The sequence below is a fragment of the Dendropsophus ebraccatus genome, chromosome 2, assembly GCF_027789765.1.
Source record: "Dendropsophus ebraccatus isolate aDenEbr1 chromosome 2, aDenEbr1.pat, whole genome shotgun sequence".
NCBI classification, from domain to species: Eukaryota; Metazoa; Chordata; class Amphibia; order Anura; family Hylidae; genus Dendropsophus; species Dendropsophus ebraccatus.
The window spans coordinates 201,657,129-201,678,663 of NC_091455.1; the positions used below are offsets into that span (position 1 = coordinate 201,657,129).

The 21,535-nt window shown below is 49.2% G+C and overlaps 1 protein-coding gene across 2 annotated transcripts in view; it reads left to right on the plus strand.

Moving 5' to 3' along the window:
- OBSCN (obscurin, cytoskeletal calmodulin and titin-interacting RhoGEF) overlaps positions 1 to 21,535 on the plus strand; it is a 152,422-nt gene that overhangs the window by 20,805 nt on the left and 110,082 nt on the right. For both annotated transcript variants that reach the window (XM_069959132.1, XM_069959133.1), the window contains exons 3-11: positions 14,248 to 14,517; positions 14,670 to 14,930; positions 15,140 to 15,445; positions 15,677 to 15,943; positions 17,154 to 17,420; positions 18,655 to 18,930; positions 19,371 to 19,646; positions 20,272 to 20,547; positions 20,957 to 21,232. In XM_069959132.1, the coding sequence (XP_069815233.1) occupies positions 14,248 to 14,517; positions 14,670 to 14,930; positions 15,140 to 15,445; positions 15,677 to 15,943; positions 17,154 to 17,420; positions 18,655 to 18,930; positions 19,371 to 19,646; positions 20,272 to 20,547; positions 20,957 to 21,232 (2,475 nt within the window). The remainder of the gene's footprint in view (positions 1 to 14,247; positions 14,518 to 14,669; positions 14,931 to 15,139; positions 15,446 to 15,676; positions 15,944 to 17,153; positions 17,421 to 18,654; positions 18,931 to 19,370; positions 19,647 to 20,271; positions 20,548 to 20,956; positions 21,233 to 21,535) is intronic.

The window sequence follows — 21,535 nt, forward strand, 5'->3', positions numbered from 1 at the left end:
ACTATATGCTGCACACAGACTATATACAGTATATACCATATGCTGCACACAGAATATATACAGTACATACCATATGCTGCACACAGACTATATACAGTATATACCATATGCTGCACACAGACTATATACAGTACATACTATATGCTGCACACAGACTATATACAGTATATACCATATGCTGCACACAGACTATATACAGTACATACTATATGCTGCACACAGACTATATACAGTATATACCATATGCTGCACACAGACTACAGAATTATTATCTCATGCAGTTTTGCCACAATTTCAGCTGATACAGTAAAACTCTGCTATTAAAAAGCAGAGTGTGTATTATGGCAAAGAGCAATATTTCCCTTTTCACTTCAGGGTTCCCTACCAAATAGTTTTCTACAAAAAAACTAAGAAAAAACATGTAATTCAGTGACTCACAGGTGACGTCTTCTTTAATCTCAGGTGTCACTTTCCTTTTCCTCTCCATCTGGCCTGGACCTCCAGGATGATTTCTTGCAGCTACAATTCTTCTCCTTACAACCTGCAAGACAAACATCTCAGGCTCCGCACATTTCCTTCAATTTCCTTCCCTTTTTTCTTAATGAGTGTGTGGGTTGTCCCCTGTATGTAGGACCCTCTGCTGTGCCCCCATATAGTAATAATGTCCCCTGTGCCCACATATAGTAATAATATCTCCTGTTGTGCCTCCGTATAGTAATAAAGTCCTCATGTTGTGCCCACCTATAGTAATATTGCCCCCTGCTGTGCCATCATATAGTAATAATGTCCAGCCCTGCTGTGCCCCCTGCTGTAATGTGCCCCCATAGTATATACCCCCTGCTCTAATGTGCCTGTATAGTATATGGCCCATGCTGATATGTGTCCCCATACATAGTATATACCCCTGTTCTGATATGTGTCTCCATACATAGTATATACCCCCTGCTCTGATATGTGCCCCCATAGTATATGCCCCCTGCTGTAATGTCCCCTTACATAGTATATGCCCCCTGCTCTGATATGTGTCCCCATACATAGTATATACCCCATGCTGTAATGTCCTCCTTAGTATATACCACCTGCTCTGATATGTGACCCCATACATAGTATATACCCCTGCTCTGATATGTGACCCCATACATAGAACAGTATATGCCCCCTGCTGTAATGTCCCCATACATAGTATATACCCCCTGCTCTGATATGTGTCCCCATACATAGTATATACCCCTGCTGTAATGTCCCCCATAGTATATACCACCTGCTGTAATGTCCCCCATAGTATATACCCCTGCTGTAATGTCCCCCATAGTATATATACCCCTGCTGTAATGTCCTCCATAGTATATACACCTGCTGTAATGTCCTCCATAATATATATACACCTGCTGTAATGTCCTCCATAGTATATATACCACCTGCTGTAATGTCCCCCATAGTATATATACCACCTGCTGTAATGTCCTCCATAGTATATATACCACCTGCTGTAATGTCCTCCATAGTATATATACCACCTGCTGTAATGTCCCCCATAGTATATATACCCCTGCTGTAATGTCCCCCCCCCTTCCCATCGGCACTGACAGGTTACCTGCATGGTGTATACTGGGTGCTGGGTGCTGGAGGTCGGCACTCCAGCACCCAGTACTACTGAGCGGCACCCCCCGACTGGCAGTAGTACTAGGTACTGGGGTGCCGCTTTGCTTGATGCCCGCTCTTCTCATCAAACAGACGTGATGGAGGAAGGAAGGAGGCCGGGGACTTAATTTGGGGACCGCTTCTGTCCAGTGTCGGACTGGGGCACCTGGGGCCCACCAGTATAGAACCAGTAAAATGCAACATGCTGACCCGCTCCTTTCCTGGATTCATCTGTATCTGTGACAGATCCCTTGTAAATAACATTTTCAGTCGAACTAAAACTCAGGGTATGCTGGGAGTTGTAGTCTCTGAATAAATCACTGTGTGCAGAGTGTCCTGGTGGCTGCAGTCTGTGGGTGAATACCATCAGCCCTGAAGGTCCAGCAATAAATCTGTCTACAGTTATGAGAGGATTGTACTGCTGTACTACAACTCCCAGCATATCCTGAGGGCTGCAGACTGTTCTGGGAGTTGTAGTGCCTGCAGCTGTTGTAGTTGGGTCCTGGAGGCGTTGTGGGAGATCAGAATACATAGATCTGTGGGGGCTCAGTGTATGGAAGTGACCCCAGAACATCACTAATAGGGGACAGAACAAAAACATCTCCCCCTATCCCCTATTAGTGATGTTCTGGGGTCACTTCCCAACACTGAGCCCCCACAGATCTATGTATTCTTATATGCCACAAAGCATCCAGTTTATGATGCACCTAGGACCCAACTACAGCAGCTGCAGGCACTACAACTCCCAGCATTTACTGACAGTCTGCAGCCCTCAGCATACGCTGGGAGTTGTAGTGCCTGCAGCTCTTGTACTTGGGTCCTAGTTTAAAAATTTGCGCTAGTGTACTGTAGTGACCCCGGGGCTGTGTCAGTACACTACCGCAAACGATACACTGACCCATTAAGACCCCAATGGTGCACAGGCTCTCCACACTATAGAAGTGATAATAGTGCAGTTACTAATGACTCACAGGTGACGTCTTCTCCGATTGCCGTCGCTCACACTTCGCTTTCTTCTCCATCTGGAGCAGCCATCATGAAGACTTCACCGACCACAACTCATCTGCAGGCGGGCAGCTGGGGGTGACTGGGAAAGGGAGGCAGCTGGGGGTGACTGGGGAAGGGAGGCAGCTGGGGGGGGGAGAAGATGGGAGGGCAGCTGGAGGGAATGGGGAAGGGAGGCAGCTGGGGGTGACTGGGGAAGGGAGGCAGCTGGAGGGAATGGGGAAGGGAGGCAGCTGGGGGTGACTGGGGAAGGGAGGCAGCTGGGGCGACAGGGGGACTGGGGAAGGGAGGCAGCTGGAGGGAATGGGGAAGGGAGGCAGGGATAGCAGCGGGGGCGACCGGGGGAGGGGGGAACCTGGGGAACAGGGGGAGCAGCTGGGGCGACCGGGGGAGGGGGAGAACCTGGGGAACAGGGGGAGCAGCTGGGGTGACAGGGGGAGAAGATGGGAGGGCAGCTGGGGTGGCAGGGGGAGAAGATGGGAGGGCAGCTGGGGTGGCAGGGGGAGGGGGAGAAGATGGGAGGGCAGCTGGGGTGGCAGGGGGAGAAGATGGGAGGGCAGCTGGGGTGGCAGGGGGAGGGGGAGAAGATGGGAGGGCAGCTGGGGTGGCAGGGGGAGAAGCTGGGTGGCAGGGAGAGCAGCTGGGGCGACTGGGGGAGGGGGAGAACCTGGGGTACAGGGGGAGCAGCTGGGGCAACAGGGGGAGAAGATGGGAGGGCAGCTGGGGTGGCAGGGGGAGAAGATGGGAGGGCAGCTGGGGTTGCAGGGGGAGATGATGGGGGGCGGCTGGGGTTGCAGGGGGAGAAGATGGGGGGCAGCTGGGGTTGCAGGGGGAGAAGATGGGAGGGCGGCTGGCGTTGCAGGGGGAGATGATGGGGGGCGGCTGGGGTTGCAGGGGGAGAAGATGGGGGGCAGCTGGGGTTGCAGGGGGAGAAGATGGGGGGCAGCTGGGGTTGCAGGGGGAGAAGATGGGAGGGCAGCTGGGGTTGCAGGGGGAGAAGATGGGAGGGCGGCTGGCGTTGCAGGGGGAGATGATGGGGGGCGGCTGGGGTTGCAGGGGGAGAAGATGGGGGGCAGCTGGGGTTGCAGGGGGAGAAGATGGGGGGCAGCTGGGGTTGCAGGGGGAGAAGATGGGGGCGGCTGGCATTGCAGGGGGAGATGATGGGGGGTGGCTGGGGTTGCAGGGGGAGATGATGGGGGGCAGCTGGGGTTGCAGGGGGAGAAGATGGGGGGCAGCTGGGGTTGCAGGGGGAGAAGATGGGAGGGCGGCTGGGGTTGCAGGGGGAGATGATGGGGGGCGGCTGGCATTGCAGGGGGAGATGATGGGGGGCGGCTGGGGTTGCAGGGGGAGAAGATGGGAGGGCGGCTGGCATTGCAGGGGGAGATGATGGGGGGCGGCTGGGGTTGCAGGGGGAGAAGATGGGGGGCAGCTGGGGTTGCAGGGGGAGAAGATGGGAGGGCGGCTGGCGTTGCAGGGGGAGATGATGGGGGGCGGCTGGGGTTGCAGGGGGAGAAGATGGGGGGCAGCTGGGGTTGCAGGGGGAGAAGATGGGAGGGCAGCTGGCATTGCAGGGGGAGATGATGGGGGGCGGCTGGGGTTGCAGGGGGAGAAGATGGGAGGGCGGCTGGGGTTGCAGGGGGAGAAGATGGGAGGGCGGCTGGGGTTGCAGGGGGAGAAGATGGGAGGGCGGCTGGCATTGCAGGGGGAGATAATGGGGGGCGGCTGGGGTTGCAGGGGGAGAAGATGGGGGGCAGCTGGGGTTGCAGGGGGAGAAGATGGGAGGGCGGCTGGCGTTGCAGGGGGAGATGATGGGGGGCGGCTGGGGTTGCAGGGGGAGAAGATGGGGGGCAGCTGGGGTTGCAGGGGGAGATGATGGGGGGCGGCTGGGGTTGCAGGGGGAGAAGATGGGAGGGTGGCTGGGGTTGCAGGGGGAGAAGATGGGAGGGTGGCTGGGGTTGCAGGGGGAGAAGATGGGTGGGGGGCTGGGGTTGCAGGGGCAGAAGATCGGGGGGCTGGGGGAGAAGATCGGGGTAAGCTGGGGTGGCAGGGGGAGAGGATGGGTGGGGGCAGCTGAGGTGACAGGCAGGGAGGGAAGAGGGAGCGGTCGGGGGGCTGAGGGATCAGCTGGGTGGCAGGGGGACCAGCCGGGGGTCCGGGGGATTAGCCAGCTGGCAGGGGGACCAGCCGGGGGATCAGCAGGGCGGCAGGTACAGAGGCAGGCTGGAAAGTCTCCCCCATGCAGGCATGAGCATCCGGTACAGACAGGCCGGAAGCTCACAGTGCAGCCCCGCGATGCCCGAACTTCTTGCCTGCTCAGCAGCGTGCGTGTGACGTCATCACGCCACTGCCAAACAGGAGAGAGGTTCGGGCATCGCGGGGCCGCACTGTGAGCTTCCGGCCTGTCTGTACCGGAAGCTCATGCCTGCATGGGGGAGACCTTTCCAGCCTGATCCCCCGGCCGACCCATCACTCCCCTGAGCCCCCCCCCCCCAAACCGCCCGGGCGCGGACGTTAGCGCTCGGGCGGCGGAGGGGTTTAACAAAAAAAAAAAAAAATAGCTCCGGAACTCCCCAGCTGGTGGGGGCCCCCTAGTGGTGGAGGCCCATGGGCACGTGCCCCTTGTGCCCCCCCTTTAATCCGGCCATGGGAGTAGAGCAGTCATGGAATACAGTATGGAGTAGATCAGTCATGGACTGTCACGGCCGTGGCGGTGTCCCGTGTTCCGGGCCGCCGCCGCGACCTCCTCCTGCCCCATGCAGCCGCCGGGGTCCTTGTGCAGGGACCCGGCGCTGCTGCTAGTTCGGCCCCTGGGGGCGCCTCACCTCTCCTCCGCTCCTGTCTCCGTCTGTGCCGGCCGGCGCGCGCGTCCCCGCCTCCTAGGGCGCGCGCGCGCCGGCTGTCTCAGATTTAAAGGGCCAGTCCGCCCTCAATTGGTTAGTTGCACCAATCACTCCCTATAAATCCCAGCATGCCCTGTCCCTTGTGTTGGAGCCTCTACATGCTTCCTATAGCGTTTGGCCCAGCCCCCTGTTGTTCCTGATTCCTATCCGCTACCTGGTCCCAAGTCCTTGTTCCTGATACCTATCCGCTACCTGGTCCCTAGTCCTTGTTCCTGGTTCCTGCTCCCCTGTCACTCCATTGCTCCTGTGTTCAGCCTGACTCCTGCGGTTACGCCTACAGACCTCTGCCAGCACTATCTCCTGCCTACTGCTCCTGCCACACCTCGCCTGCCGTCACTAGCAACCAAGCCAGGGGTAGCGACCTGGGGGTCGCCTGCCGCAGCAAGTCCATCCCGCCTTGCGGCGGGCTCTGGTGAATACCAGCGGCCCCTTAGACTCCGCTCCCTGGTGAGGTTAGTACCATCGCTGGTGACGGTCCAGTGGATCCACTACTCCAGGCGTTACAGTAGGCTCCAACCATGGATCCCGGCGAGGTGCCTGATATCCGCGAAGTAGCCCGAGTGGTCGCCCTACAGGCGCAACAAATCCAGAAACAGTCGCAGCAGATCCAGCAACTCACTGCCGCCTTACAGCAGCATACTACAGCCCAGCGCTCACCACCTCCTGCTGCTTTTTCTACACTCCGACTGGCTCTCCCAAGCAAATACTCTGGTGACTCCAAGTTGTGCAGAGGATTCCTGACTCAGTGCACCATGCATATTGAACTTTTAAGTAGTCAGTTTCCCACCGAGCGCTCTAAAGTGGCTTTCATCATCAGCCTATTGGAGGGTAGAGCTCTGGCCTGGGCCACACCACTGTGGGACCGAGATAATCCTGTTGCTGCCAATCTCCGAACCTTCCTAGTCGAGTTTCGCTCCGTCTTTGAGGAACCTGCCCGTGCCTCTTCAGCTGAAACTGCTCTCCTCAACCTCTCTCAAGGGAGCTCCTCTGTTGGTGACTACGCCATCCAGTTCCGCACCCTGGCGGCAGAATTAGACTGGAATGAGGCCGCTCTAATAGCCACCTTCAAGAGGGGCCTGTCCAGTCGGGTGAGAGACGTGCTTTCCGCCCGAGACCTACCTACCTCCCTGAACGAACTCATCCTACTGGCCACCAGGGTCGATACTCGTTTTTCTGAGAGAGAGGAGGAGGTCTGGCATGAACAGCGACTAGGCCTGTCCCGTCGCCATCACCAGCTGGCGCCGGTCTTCCAGAATCCTGACGTTCCGGAGTCCCAGTCGACTCCTGAGATTCCTATGCAGGTGGAACGGGCTCACCTGACGCCTGATGAAAGACTTCGTCGTCTGGAGCTGAATCTCTGCCTCTACTGCGGTGGTTCGGATCACTTTCGACTGAGATGTCCCCAACGTCCTCAAGCGTCCGGGAAATGCCAGCACCTAGGTCCGGTGGGAGAGGTCTCCCTAAGTGTGAATGCCACCTCTCCAAAGTTGTCTGTGCCAGTCTCCATCCAGACACCCTCAGGACAAACTCACCAGACTATTGCCTTTCTCGATTCTGGGTCAGCAGGCAGTTTTATTGCAGCTACATTGGTCCAGAGATGGCGGCTACCCGTGACCCCACTAGCCAGACCCCTGACTATCTCCTCGGTCACGGGCGAGATTCTTACCGACCATGTGCACTACCAGACCGCACCTCTAGTCCTCCAGGTGGGCACTTCACATCTGGAAAAGATCTCCTTCTACGTCCTGCCCCATTCTTCTTCCACCATCCTCCTGGGACTCCCTTGGCTGCAATTACATGCCCCTAAACTGGACTGGAGAATCGGGAAGATTCTCAGTTGGGGTCAGGACTGTTCCAACCAGTGTCTGAGGTCACCTCAGCCCAAGCATTCTATGTTGTCACCCGAGCCCGCCAAGCCTTTGTCCGCCCTACCGGCGGAATACCAAGATTTGCCTGATGCCTCCTTCTGCAGGCAAGAAAGAGGGGGAGGCCAAAGGGGGGGGTACTGTCACGGCCGCGGCGGCGTCCCGTGTTCCGGGCCGCCACCGCGACCTCCTCCTGCCCCATGCAGCCGCCGGGGTCCTTGTGCAGGGACCCGGCGCTGCTGCTAGTTCGGCCCCTGGGGGCGCCTCACCTCTCCTCCGCTCCTGTCTCCGTCTGTGCCGGCTGGCGCGCGCGTCCCCGCCTCCTAGGGCGCGCGCGCGCCGGCTGTCTCAGATTTAAAGGGCCAGTCCGCCCTTAATTGGTTAGTTGCACCAATCACTCCCTATAAATCCCAGCATGCCCTGTCCCTTGTGTTGGAGCCTCTACATGCTTCCCATAGCGTTTGGCCCAGCCCCCTGTTGTTCCTGATTCCTATCCGCTACCTGGTCCCAAGTCCTTGTTCCTGATACCTATCCGCTACCTGGTCCCTAGTCCTTGTTCCTGGTTCCTGCTCCCCTGTCACTCCATTGCTCCTGTGTCACCTGCGGTTACGCCTACAGACCTCTGCCAGCACCATCTCCTGCCTACTGCTCCTGCCACGCCTCGCCTGCCGTCACTAGCAACCAAGCCAGGGGTAGCGACCTGGGGGTCGCCTGCCGCAGCAAGTCCATCCCGCCTTGCGGCGGGCTCTGGTGAATACCAGCGGCCCCTTAGACTCCGCTCCCTGGTGAGGTTAGTACCATCGCTGGTGACGGTCCAGTGGATCCACTACTCCAGGCGTTACATGGACCTCAGTCTTGGGTAGATCAATCATGGACGTCAGTCTGGAGTAAATCAGTCATGGACCCCTTTCTGGAGTAGATCAGTGATGGACCTCAGTCTGGAGTAGAGCAGTCATGGAATTCATTATGGAGTAGATCAGTCATGGACCTCAGTCTCGAGTAGATCAATCATGGACGTCAGTCTGGAGTAAATCAGGCATGGACCCCTTTCTGGATTAGATTAGTCATGGACCTCTTTCTGGAGTAGATCAGTCATGGACGTCAGTCTGGAGTAAATCAGTCATGGACCTCTTTCTGGTGCAGATCAGTCATGGACCTCAGTCTGGAGTAGATCGATCATGGACCTCAGTCTGGAGTAGATCAGTCATGTACCTCAGTCTGGATGAGACCAGTCATGAACCTCAGTCTGGAGCAGATCAGTCATGGACCTCAGTCAGGAGTAGATCAGTCATGGACCTCAGTCAGGAGTAGATCAGTCATGGACCTCAGCCAGGAGTAGATCAGTCATGGACCTGTGTCTAGAGTGGATCAGCCGGCTCCTGGAGGAGCAGCTTATATTAGTCTCAGGAGGCATCACTGTGATTACCAGGAGAAGCGTCATCTACAGTACATGTCTTCATGGAAGGTGCCCCCGGTGTAGGATATCACAGCACTGACATATTGTGTGTCCGCTCCCTCCCTGCAGGCGGACACCATCCTGACTATATATAGACTTGTCGCTGACTCCCGACATACAGCTGATCCTGCATTGTCCCGGGTGTAAGAATAGACTGGAAGTAATAATAAGATCACAGCTATTCTGAGGGTATAAAATGTCTGATTCACACAGATGTCTGAGTGATCACATCAGGGGAGGTATACAGGGAGATGACTCCATACTGTAACCATACAGATCTCCCCACAGCAATCTGCATCTCTCTCTATGCATATTTCCCACCACCTCATCTGCTGTTCAGCTATACAACTTCAATACCTGTTGGTCAACAGTTCTCTTTTCCTACCTCCTCATACATATGAACATTGGGGGTGTGGGTAGGGGGTTAAAGGTACAAAGCTCTGGCCCTAGCTTATACAGGTGTATACAGCATGGAGAGGCAGTGTACTGTACAGCAGATAATACAGGCGTATACAGCATGGAGAGGCAGTGTACTGTACAGTAGATAATACAGGTGTATACAGCATGGAGAGGCAGTGTACTGTACAGCAGATAATACAGGTGTATACAGCATGGAGAGGCAGTATACTGTACAGCAGATAATACAGGTGTATACAGCATGGAGAGGCAGTGTACTGTACAGTAGATAATACAGGTGTATACAGCATGGAGAGGCAGTGTACTGTACAGCAGATAATACAGGTGTATACAGCATTGATAGGCAGTGTACTGTACAGCAGATAATACAGGTGTATACAGCATGGAGAGGCAGTGTACTGTACAGCAGATAATACAGGTGTATACAGCATGGAGAGGCAGTGTACTGTACAGCAGATAATACAGGTGTACCCTCGATTCACACGTTGTAAGAGTGCGGCTGTATTTGCGGCTGTAATTGTGCGGCGGTATTTTTGGTGGTTCGTGTGTATGCTGGGAAGTATAGGATATGCGGCTGCACAGTGCACACTATGTATGAATCTACGGCCCTATCGTAAACGGACCCGTAAAAAATGAACAAGACCATTATTTGCGGCTGGACATGCGGCCGAGGATTGACAGGCGGTCCGTACGGAGTACTTCAAAAATAGCCGGCAATGATGCCGAATGCCGATGCCTCTAATAGTTACTATATTAAATTAATCAAAGACATTTTATTTGTAATCAAGACACTTTCGTTGATCAATAATTTATTTCTAACGAATCCATCATTTTGCAATTAAATATACTGTTAAAAAAAATAGATATATAAATAAATGTATATTTATCTATATATTTATTTTTTGACAGTATATTTAATTGCACAATGATGGATTCGTTAGAATTAAATTATTGACAAACGAAACTGAATTTATTTCCAAGAAAATGTGTTTTATTCATTAAATATTAATTAGTACAGGAAGCTCTATAAGCCGGTAATTCATATGCCGGCAATAGAGCATTCTGTACTAATCATCACTTTACTTGAATGAAAACATCAAATGTTTCTTCTAATTATGTTATTACAATAGCATTATTAGAAGAAACATTTAGAATTAGATGTGCGCTCAGCTGATTGGCTGATCGGCTGAGCGCACATATAATGAGCCGGTCCGCAGCACAGTGACTTCATTGTGCTGCGGACCAGCGAAGAGGACACATCGGGGTGAGTATAGAGCTCTCCCCACCCCCTCCCCGGCACTGCACCCCTCCCAGCAAGGAAGGGGGGGTCAGTTAACCCCTTCCTTGCTGGGATGGGTGCAGTCTGACATCAGTCTGGCCCCCAGGGGGTTAAGGGGGATGCAATACATCCTCCCTTAACCCCTTGGGGGCCAGACTGTAAGCAGCGATCTGTAAAGATGCTGCATACTGTAAGGTGCACAACACCGCTCACAATGATGGGTGTTGTGCTCCTGTTTGTGTGTTTTTTGTGTGTTTCTCCCTTTTTGTTTTTCAGATATCGGTATCCTGTGGATTACGTCGGATTCCGTGGACTACGTCGATGACCAGCGGTTGTTCTTTGAGTTTTTTAAATAAAATGGTCAATGAGGGGTGTGGGGGTGTTTTTATTTGAATAAAAAAATTTGTAAACTTGTGTCTTGTCTTTATTTCTTTACTTTTTAGACTTAGTAGTGGAAGCCGTCTAATAGACGGAATCCATTACTAAGTTGGGGCCTAGTGTTAGCCGGTATAAAATGGCTAACACTAACCCCCTATTATTACCCCAGTACCCAATGCCACCAGGGGTACTGGGAAGAGCCGGGTGCCAGTGGTCCCGGAGCGTCAAAATTGGCGCTCCTGGACCGGGCGGCAGCAGGCTGGTAAGATTTAGGCTGGGGAGGGCCTAAACCAATGGCTCTTCCCACCCTGGTGTTACCAGGCTGCTGTCGTTTGGTTTTTAACCCGGCTGGTTATAAAAATAGGGGGGACCCTATGCGTTTTTTTTTAATTATTTATTTATTTAAAAAAAAATTCGCATAGGGTCCCCCCTATTTTTATAACCAGCCGGGTTAAAAACCAAACGACAGCAGCCTGGTAACACCAGGGTGGGAAGAGCCATTGGTTTAGGCCCTCCCCAGCCTAAATCTTACCAGCCTGCTGCCGCCCGGTCCAGGAGCGCCAATATTGACGCTCCGGGACCACTGGCACCCGGCTCTTCCCAGTACCCCTGGTGGCATTGGGTACTGGGGTAATAATAGGGGGTTAGTGTTAGCCATTTTATACCGGCTAACACTAGGCCCCAACTTAGTAATGGATTCCGTCTATTAGACGGCTTCCACTACTAAGTCTAAAAAGTAAAGAAATAAAGACAAGACACAAGTTTACAAATTTTTTTATTCAAATAAAAACACCCCCACACCCCTCATTGACCATTTTATTTAAAAAACTCAAAGAACAACCGCTGGTCATCGACGTAGTCCACGGAATCCGACGTAATCCACAGGATACCGATATCTGAAAAACAAAAAGGGAGAAACACACCAAAAACACACAAACAGGAGCACAACACCCATCATTGTGAGCGGTGTTGTGCTCCTTACAGTATGCAGCATCTTTACAGATCGCTGCTTACAGTCTGGCCCCCAAGGGGTTAAGGGAGGATGTATTGCATCCCCCTTAACCCCCTGGGGGCCAGACTGATGTCAGACTGCACCCATCCCAGCAAGGAAGGGGTTAACTGACCCCCCCTTCCTTGCTGGGAGGGGTGCAGTGCCGGGGAGGGGGTGGGGAGAGCTCTATACTCACCATCCGATGTCCCGATGTGTCCTCTTCGCTGGTCCGCAGCACAATGAAGTCACTGTGCTGCGGACCGGCTCATTATATGTGTGCTCAGCCGATCAGCCAATCAGCTGAGCGCACATATAATTCTAAATGTTTCTTCTAATAATGCTATTGTGATAACATAATTAGAAGAAACATTTGATGTTTTGAGTAAAGTAAAGTGATGATTAGTACAGAATGCTCTATTGCCGGGAATATGAATTACCGGCTAATAGAGCTTTCTGTACTAATTAATATTTCATGAATAAAACACATTTTCGTTTAAATAAATACAGTTTCTTTGTTCAATAATTTAATTCTAACGAATCCATCATTGTGCAATTAAATATACTGTCAAAAAATAAATATATATATAAATATACATTTATTTATATATATATTTATTTTAACAGTATATTTAATTGCAAAATGATGGAATCGTTTACATTTAATTATTGAACAATAAAAGGGACTTTATTAGACAGAAAATGTGTTTTATTAATTCAATATATTAACCATGAGAGACATCGGCTATACTGCAGAGGATCGCAAACCCCGGTAATAGCGATTCATGTAAACTGTGTTCCCTGCTTTCCCAGATGCATCCAGAGGTGTTTCCATCACTTTCTTAACATTTTATTTGTTATTTTTAGTTGAACCAGATTTCCAAGTAAATGACCGTATGTTTTGAGCCGCATGTCTATTTTTTCCCACGGCCGGAGTTTCACCCGCACATTTACAGCCGCATAAAAAATACAGCCGCACAGTTACAGCGTGTGAATCCAGCCGTATACAGCATGGGGGGGCAGTGTACTGTACAGCAGATAATACAGGTGTATACAGCATGGAGACCCAAAGTACTGTAGAGGAGATAATACAGGTGTATACAGCATGGAGAGGCAGTGTACTGTACAGTAGGTAATACAGGTGTATACATCATGGAGAGGCAGTGTACTGTACAGCAGATAATACAGGTGTATACAGCATGGAGAGGCAGTGTACTGTACAGTAGATAATACAGGTGTATACAGCATGGAGAGGCAGTGTACTGTACAGCAGATGATACACGTGTATACAGCATGGAGACCCAAAGTACTGTAGAGGAGATAATGCAGGTGTATACAGCATGGAGAGGCAGTGTACTGTACAGTAGATAATACAGGTGTATACAGCATGGAGAGGCAGTGTACTGTACAGCAGATGATACAGGTGTATACAGCATGGAGAGGCAGTGTACTGTACAGCAGATGATACAGGTGTATACAGCATGAAGAGGCAGTGTACTGTATAGCAGATAATACAGGTGTATACAGCATGAAGAGGCAGTGTACTGTACAACAGATAATACAGGTGTATACAGCATGAAGAGGCAGTGTACTGTACAGCAGATAATACAGGTGTGTACAGCATGGAGAGGCAGTGTACTGTACAGCAGATAATACAGGTGTATACAGCATGAAGAGGCAGTGTACTGTACAGCATAGCAGATAACTCCCTATCAGGAGTCACATGATACTTGTTATTAGGGAAGCAGATATACCACTGTACAATGTACCAGTGGGGCCTTCCCTGCTCCGCAATTTGTAGGACTTTCCCCAGATGCCAGTTTTATGATTCCCTGTAAAAAATGTGATTGACAGCTGAGGCACTGGACACAAGAAAACATGTATCTGGTAAGGACACTCTGATCGCCATCTGATTTGCATCCATATGCTCCTGTCTAGTTAGACATACAACAACTGTATTTCCAATACACATACAGTAACTTCACTGGTTTCAGTAATGTGAAGTGTTAAAATAAATTTTTTTAAAAGGTATGTTTTTTATTGGAATTTTTTCTGAAGCCTTAAAAATACTTTACCGCCTACAAATGCTATAGTCATTTAAAGTGTCCCTGTCTTTATAACTTTCCAAATCTAAATCAACAGTAGATGTTGGTTAAATCAACAGTAGGTGGCTTGCCACTTCATCCTGTCTGGTTTGCCACTTCATCCCGCCTGGCTCGCCACTTCATCCTGCTTGGCTCGCCACATTATGCTGATCTTTCTTATTCCTAAATACAATCTTATTGTTGTATTTGACTATTTCCATTGTTCTCTTATAGAGCCTAGAATTCCTTTCCGATCGAAGCTACGAGACCTGGAGGTACGGGAGAAAGATACGGCCACCTTCCAGTGTGAGGTACCTCATGCCATTACTGAATCTGCCTGGTACAAGGAAGAGACCAAAATCCACCAAAGTAATAAGTATAATATAGAGGAGGAGGGAACTGTCCGGAGACTGACCATCCAGAATGTCAATGCAGATGATGACGCTGTCTACATCTGTGAGATGAAGGAGGGCAGCCGTACCATCGCTGAGCTGTCTGTCCAAGGTAACAATACTACGGTCCTTTGACACAAGCTTTAATGTAATAATGCAAGAGATATATATTATATATACTGAAGCTAATGTGGAATAAGGCAAAACTGTAGAAAATTTCACACACTATAATATACCATCGCTCTTTCTCTTTCCCCATCGCAGGTAACATCATAAAGAAGCTTCCCCGTAGGACAGCAGTTCCGGTCAGCGACACGGCCATCTTCTGTGTGGAGCTGGACAATGATTGCCAGAAAGCCCGATGGACAATCAATGGGCAGGATGTGATCCCCGATGGGCGGATCTCCATCTCCTCCTCTGGTAAACAGCACACCATGATCATCCGCGAGTGCAAGAACAGCGACTCCGGTGAGATTGCCTTCAGAGCCGACGAGTGCAAGACATCCACCCAATTCACCGTCACCAGTGAGTATCCAACACTCACTCTATGTACGACTGTGTGTATATCGATTGGCAAATGTTTGTCCAGTGCCTGGTGTAAACACTTCATATCCCACAATTCAGCACAGTGGAGTATGCTCTGTGCACACAGTGACCTATCAGAGGAGATCAGCTGTGTAGATATTAGATATGCAGCCTAAATCTTGTTTTTTTCTTTCCTCCTTTACCTTTAGCTTTAAGAAAACCTCCTTCTAATGCCCCCATAAATCCTGTGGTGACGGACAAGACTGAAACATCTGTCAGATTAGCCTGGTCCCCTCCCCCGATGGACAGGCCGGTACCCATTGATGGGTACATTGTAGAACGTAAAAAGCTTGGAGCCATGAGCTGGATGAGGTGCAACGAATCCCCCAATGTGCCCACCCCAGAATTCATTGTGACCTATGTTCCAGATGAAGGGAGTTTCCAGTTCCGGGTCAGTGCCGTGAACAGCTACGGGCAGAGCCCCTACCTGGAGTTCCCGGGAACGTTATACCTTGGTAGGTGAATATTATCCATGTGACTTTACAGGGGCCAAACCCAAGGAGAGGTCGGGCGGGGGGTCCTCAGAAACCCCTGATAATACATCTATGCAATCAGGTGGAACAGAACACAACAGATGCTCCAGGGCAGGACACCTAGTACTGGGGTATCATAGATTATAGTTACCTCATAGATAGATAGATAGATAGATATGAGATTTTAGTCTGTTGTGTTCTTGTGTCTTCTAGAACCAATCCCTTCGATTAAGACCCCTCTGAGGCCAATGGAGGTCTCAGTCGGTGAGGAGGCCACTTTCTCCGTTGACCTAACCACAGTGTCTCCTGGCTCGTGGTGGATAAATGAGAAGATGGTGGAGAGCAGTGATCAGTATGTGGTGAAGCGGGTGAAGAACACTCATATGCTGCTGATCAAGAGCGTCACCCAGCATCTGGACCAAGCCGACATTACATTCAAAAGTAAAGGGGTGGAAAGCAGCTCCAAGCTCAGGGTCAAAGGTAAATCCCATGAGGTGACACAAGGGGTGTGCAATGTCTGTCATCATTACATATCATTACTGCACCAGGGACATGGTTTTGTTTATACCAATTCCAAATATCACCATGTATCATCAAATATCTCCAAATATCACCATATATCATCAAATATTTCTACATAACACAAGATATCACCAAATGTTGCCAGATATCACCATATATCATCATACAGTATATTACCACATATCACTAAATATCTCCATATTTCTTCATCTATCTCATATATCTCTATATATCTGCATATATGACTTTATATTTCCACATAACCACCAAAATTACCATATATCACCAAATATCTCAAAATCTCAAATACATATCAAACTATTACTAGATATCACCACATATAACAATATATAACCATGTATCACATTATATCACCACATATCACAATATATCACCACATATCACTCCATATATTGCTAAATATCTCCACATATCACCAAATATTACCAGATATCACCAAATATCATCAATAGTACCATATATCACTAAATATCTCCATATATCACCATATATTTTATATCTTAATATATCATCATATATTTCGATATGTCATCATATATAACCACATAACCCCCAAAATTACCATATATCACCAAAATCTCCAAATATCAAATACATATACAACTATTACTAGATACTGTATGACCACATATTACAATTTATCACCACATGTCACTCCATATATTGCTTAATATCTCCATAAATCACCATGTATCAGCTAATATTTCCAAATATCACAAGCTGCTTACCATATATCACTTCATAGCTCCATATATCACCATATATCTCCATATATCCCCATGTATAACAGTATATCACCAGATATCATCAAAAATCTCCATATATCACCATGTATCAGCAGATATCATCATGTATCACCATATATCACTATATATTCATTTATAAACATGTATCTGCAAATTTCTTCATATATCACCAAATATTACCCTATATCTCCATAAAGCACCAAATATCCATCTCTAATATTGCCATACTGTATATTTATGTATATCACCATACTGTATATCTATGTATATCACCATGTATCTCCATGTATCATCATATATCAGTTGTATCTAAACCCATTATGTGTGATACAGGCTATTGTATCTATCCTGTGGGATACACTGCCATATAGCGTATCTGACTTGATTTCTGCCCCCTCCAGTTCTTCCTCACTTCACCAGTAAGAAGATCTCTGAGGTGCGGGTGAGGTCTGGGGAGCAGGCAGAGTTCTCGTCAGAGACTTCAGAGGAGAACACCCGAGTTTTGTGGTATAAAGACGGCAAAGAGATCCGACACTCCAAGAAGTTCCAGCTCGATACCAGAGGAAAACTCCAGAAGCTGTTGATCTCCTCCGTCCACAAGGAAGATGAAGGGACATACACCTGCAGTGTGGGACATGACACCATCACATTTACCCTACAGGTTACAGGTGAGCTACAGGACGAATACTTCCCCTCCCATACATGACACCATCCTCACAGACTTTGTCTCCTAGTTCTGTGCAGCCTGACAGAAGAGAGAAGCTGCAGCTTCACCCCTCCTCTTTCTCCCATCTTCCAGCATGTGTCACAGAGAGAGAAGCTGCAGCTCCATCCCCTCCTTCTCCTCCCATCTTCCAGCATGTGTCACTGAGAGAGAGATAAGCTGCAGCTCCATCCCCTCCTCTTCCTCCCATCTTATAGCATGCATGTCACAAAGAGAAAAAGCTGCAGCTCCATCCCCTCCTCTTCCTCCCATCTTATAGCATGCATGTCACAAAAAAAGAAAGAAGCTGCAGCTCAATCCCCTCCTCTTCCTTCCATCTTACAGCATGCATGTCAAATAGAGAGAGAAGCTGCAGCTCCATCCCCCTCCTCTTTCTCCCAATCACAGCATGTAGTGTCTCAGTAAAAAAAAAACACAGCTGCAGCACTTGGTTACAGGTTTTTGGTGGCAAAGGTTTTTGAATATTGTTAAGCAAATGTCAGAAAAGTGTCCATGTTTTGCCGTGTGGCCAAACCCAATAATTGTATCCAGGAAAACATACATACAGCCTATGGCCATGTTAACACAGCGTATGACACCGGCCATTCTGTGACCTGGCCGAGTCACAGAATGGCCAGTGTCAATGAAGATCACACCAGCTGGTACAGCAGTAACGGTCAGATCATCTTCATTTGATCTGAATTGGGATGCGGGTGCATCTGTGTGCGCCTGCATCCCAATTCACTATTGAACACAATGAAAAGTGCGGCTAGAGCCGCACTCTCCATTGTGTGACCTGTCAAGGATGTGCGGCTGCTAGCAATCCCGCCAGGAGTGTATACTATGTGTATACACTCTGGTCGGGATTCCCTTAACTGCAGTGCACGTAAGGTGTGTATTAATCACGGCTGTTGTTGCGCATCGGAAAGGATGAACATGGCCTATGGCTGTATCCATGTTTTCCAGGACACCGTTCTGACATTTGCTCAACACTATTTATGAATCTTTACAGAAATCCTGTTGGCAGGGTATGGGGGTAAAGATGCTGGAAGTAGAGAAGACACTGACCACAATGTTGATGGTGACATGTAGTTGCCACATGTTTGCTGGATATGCAACATGGTAATGACCAATGCACTGTGAGCATCATATACAGGAGACAATAATGTATAATGTGTACTGACATCTTCTTACTCTAGAACCAGAGCCGGTCTTCATCAACCAAGACAAGGTCCAGAAGGAGGTGGTGGCCAAACTGACAGAGAGCGCCACCCTGAGCTGTGAGGTCTCCGAGGGGAAAACAGAGGTGAAATGGTTCAAAGACGGAAAGGTGATCACCTCCAGCAAGAAACTGAGGGTGGAGACTGAGGGCAAATACCGGCGTCTGGTGGTGGAGCAGGTGGAGAAGAAAGACGCCGGGGAGTACAGCTGTGAGGCGACTGGACAGAAGATCAACTTCAAGATCAGCGTCAAAGGTGGGTGGTTACCAGAGGTTTTAGTAGAGAACCAGGGAGAGTTGTCACCACTGACTTTTTGAGCAAGAACTAGGAAGTGTTAGTGGCATCAGAGATGTTACTGAGGAATCACTGAAGCTTCCAGCAGAGCTCTAGGAAAGTTGTTACCTAATAGCTCACGACTGTAATAAGGATCGGTGAAAGGAACTATTCTTTGGGCATCAGGATCTACTAGTAAGCCTCTTCTCCTCCCCACCACCATAATAAATATCAGCTCCGTTGACACTCACATTTGAAAGTTTTTAACAATTTCATTTAGCCTATTTAGATTTCTATCATAGTTGCATCTATTTCAAGGTGACAACCAATATGGCTGGACTGGCCACATTTCATCTACATAGGTATTGTCACTCCATCCTGTTCACCACCAATCCAGAGTTTCCCTCTTGTCTTGTCCACAGAGCCAGAGCCGGCCTTCATCAGCCTGGATAAAGTGAAAAAAGAGGTCGAAGTCAAACTGACGGAGAGCGCCACCCTGAGCTGTGAGGTCTCCGAGGGGAAAACAGAGGTGAAATGGTACAAGGACGGGAAGCTGATCACCTCCAGCAAGAAACTGAAGGTGGAGACCGAGGGCAAATACCGGCGTCTGGTGGTGGAGCAGGTGGAGAAGAAAGACGCTGGGGAGTACAGCTGTGAGGCGGCCAGACAGAAGATCAACTTCAAGATCAGTGTCAAAGGTGGGTGATGTTTGTCCAGGCTCCACTGGATAGGGAAAAGTTTGGATCATTTGTGGAGAATCTTAATACTTATGATCTGATTGTGTTTTTCACCTCTAGTTTTGGTAACTTTAAGGTTAAGTTTCTTGATATCCCTGGTTTAGATTACAGATCATGAGCTCCATACAAAGAGATATAGAAACAAAAGTTACCCTAAGGAGGTGAAGTAATATTAGTTATACAGATTAAGGCCAGGTTCAGACTATGTAAGTGTGCGGCTGTATTTGCGGCTGTAATTGTGCGGCGGTATTTTTGGTGGTTCATGTGTATGCTTGGAAGTATAGGATATGCGGCTGTAAAGTGCACACTCCGTATGAGTCTTAAAAGTGAACAATAGACATGGGATAATGTGTAACCCATAATATCGACCTCATTGTATGAAGCCCTCTGACATGGCGGCTGTATGTGACTATTATGGTGGTTTTCTAGCGTCAACGTTTTTTACCTTACTGGATACTAGAGAACAGGAGTTGTTGTTAGTGGCAACAGAAGATTTACTTGAGAATCAGAGACTTGTCACATGTACTTGGCATGTCTTACTTTGCAAAAGACTGGACAATCCCTGTAATAAAAATGTTTACTCTAGAGCCGGAGCCGGCCTTCATCAACCAGGACAAAATCCAGAAGGAAGTGGTGGCCAAATTGACAGAGAGCGCCACCCTGACCTGCGAGGTCTCCGAGGGAAAGGCGGAGGTGAAGTGGTACAAGGATGGGAAGCTGATCACCTCCAGCAAGAAACTGAGGGTGGAGACTGAGGGCAAATACCAGCGTCTGGTTGTGGAGCAGGTGGAGAAGAAAGATGCCGGGGAGTACAGCTGTGAGGCAGCCGGACAGAAGATTAACTTCAAGATCAGCGTCAAAGGTGGGTGATGTTTCTGCTAATTGGACTAGTTGTAACCAGGTGTTAGTAGAGAACTAGGTCAAGTTGTTATTGGTGACAGATATGTTAAGGGAGAACTAGGAAGTGTTAGTATTAATGTTACTGGGGAATCAGAGAGACTTGTCGTTTGCACTGGAAAGGAACATTTCTGTAGGGATCAGTGTCTACTAGTAAGCCCCTTCTCGTCCCCACCACTATAAAAATCAGCTCAATCGTCACTCACATTTGAAGGTTTTAAATAATTTTATTCAGACTTTTCAGATTTTTTTTTAGTTGCATATTTCAGGATGACAACCAATATGGCTGGATCAGACATATTACTGTTACATATGTATTGTCACACCATCCTATTTACTCCTAATCCTGAGCTTCCCTTGTGTCTTGTCCACAGAGCCGGAGGCGGCCTTTATCAACCTGGATAAAGTAAAGAAGGAGGTGGTGGCCAAACTGACGGAGAGCACCACTCTGAGTTGTGAGGTCTCCGAGGGGAAGATGGAGGTTAAATGGTACAAGGATGGGAAGCTGATCACCTCCAGCAAGAAACTGAGGGTTGAGACCGAGGGCAAATACCGGCGTCTGGTGGTGGAGCAGGTGGAGAAGAAAGATGCCGCGGAGTACAGCTGTGAGGTGGCTGGACAGAAGATCAACTACAAGATGAGTGTCAAAGGTGGGTGATGTTTCTGCTGACTGGCCTTCTAGTTAGTAGAGTAGATGACCCTGGAGTCTTTATGAGGAGGATCTGTGCTGTCACCAATTGATTCTTACAGAAATACCCCCCACACCCTCACCTGCCCCATGTAGACACAGAGAAGACAGAGGTGTTGTGGGTAATCTGAAGATATAGGGATCTTATTTTCTAGTTGAGGTTTATGTTCAAAGCTGAATGATGAAGAACTTGCCCTTCATAATTTCTTATGTAAACAGAGATCTTGCAGCGCCGATTTAATCCATGGCACCACATATAAATCCT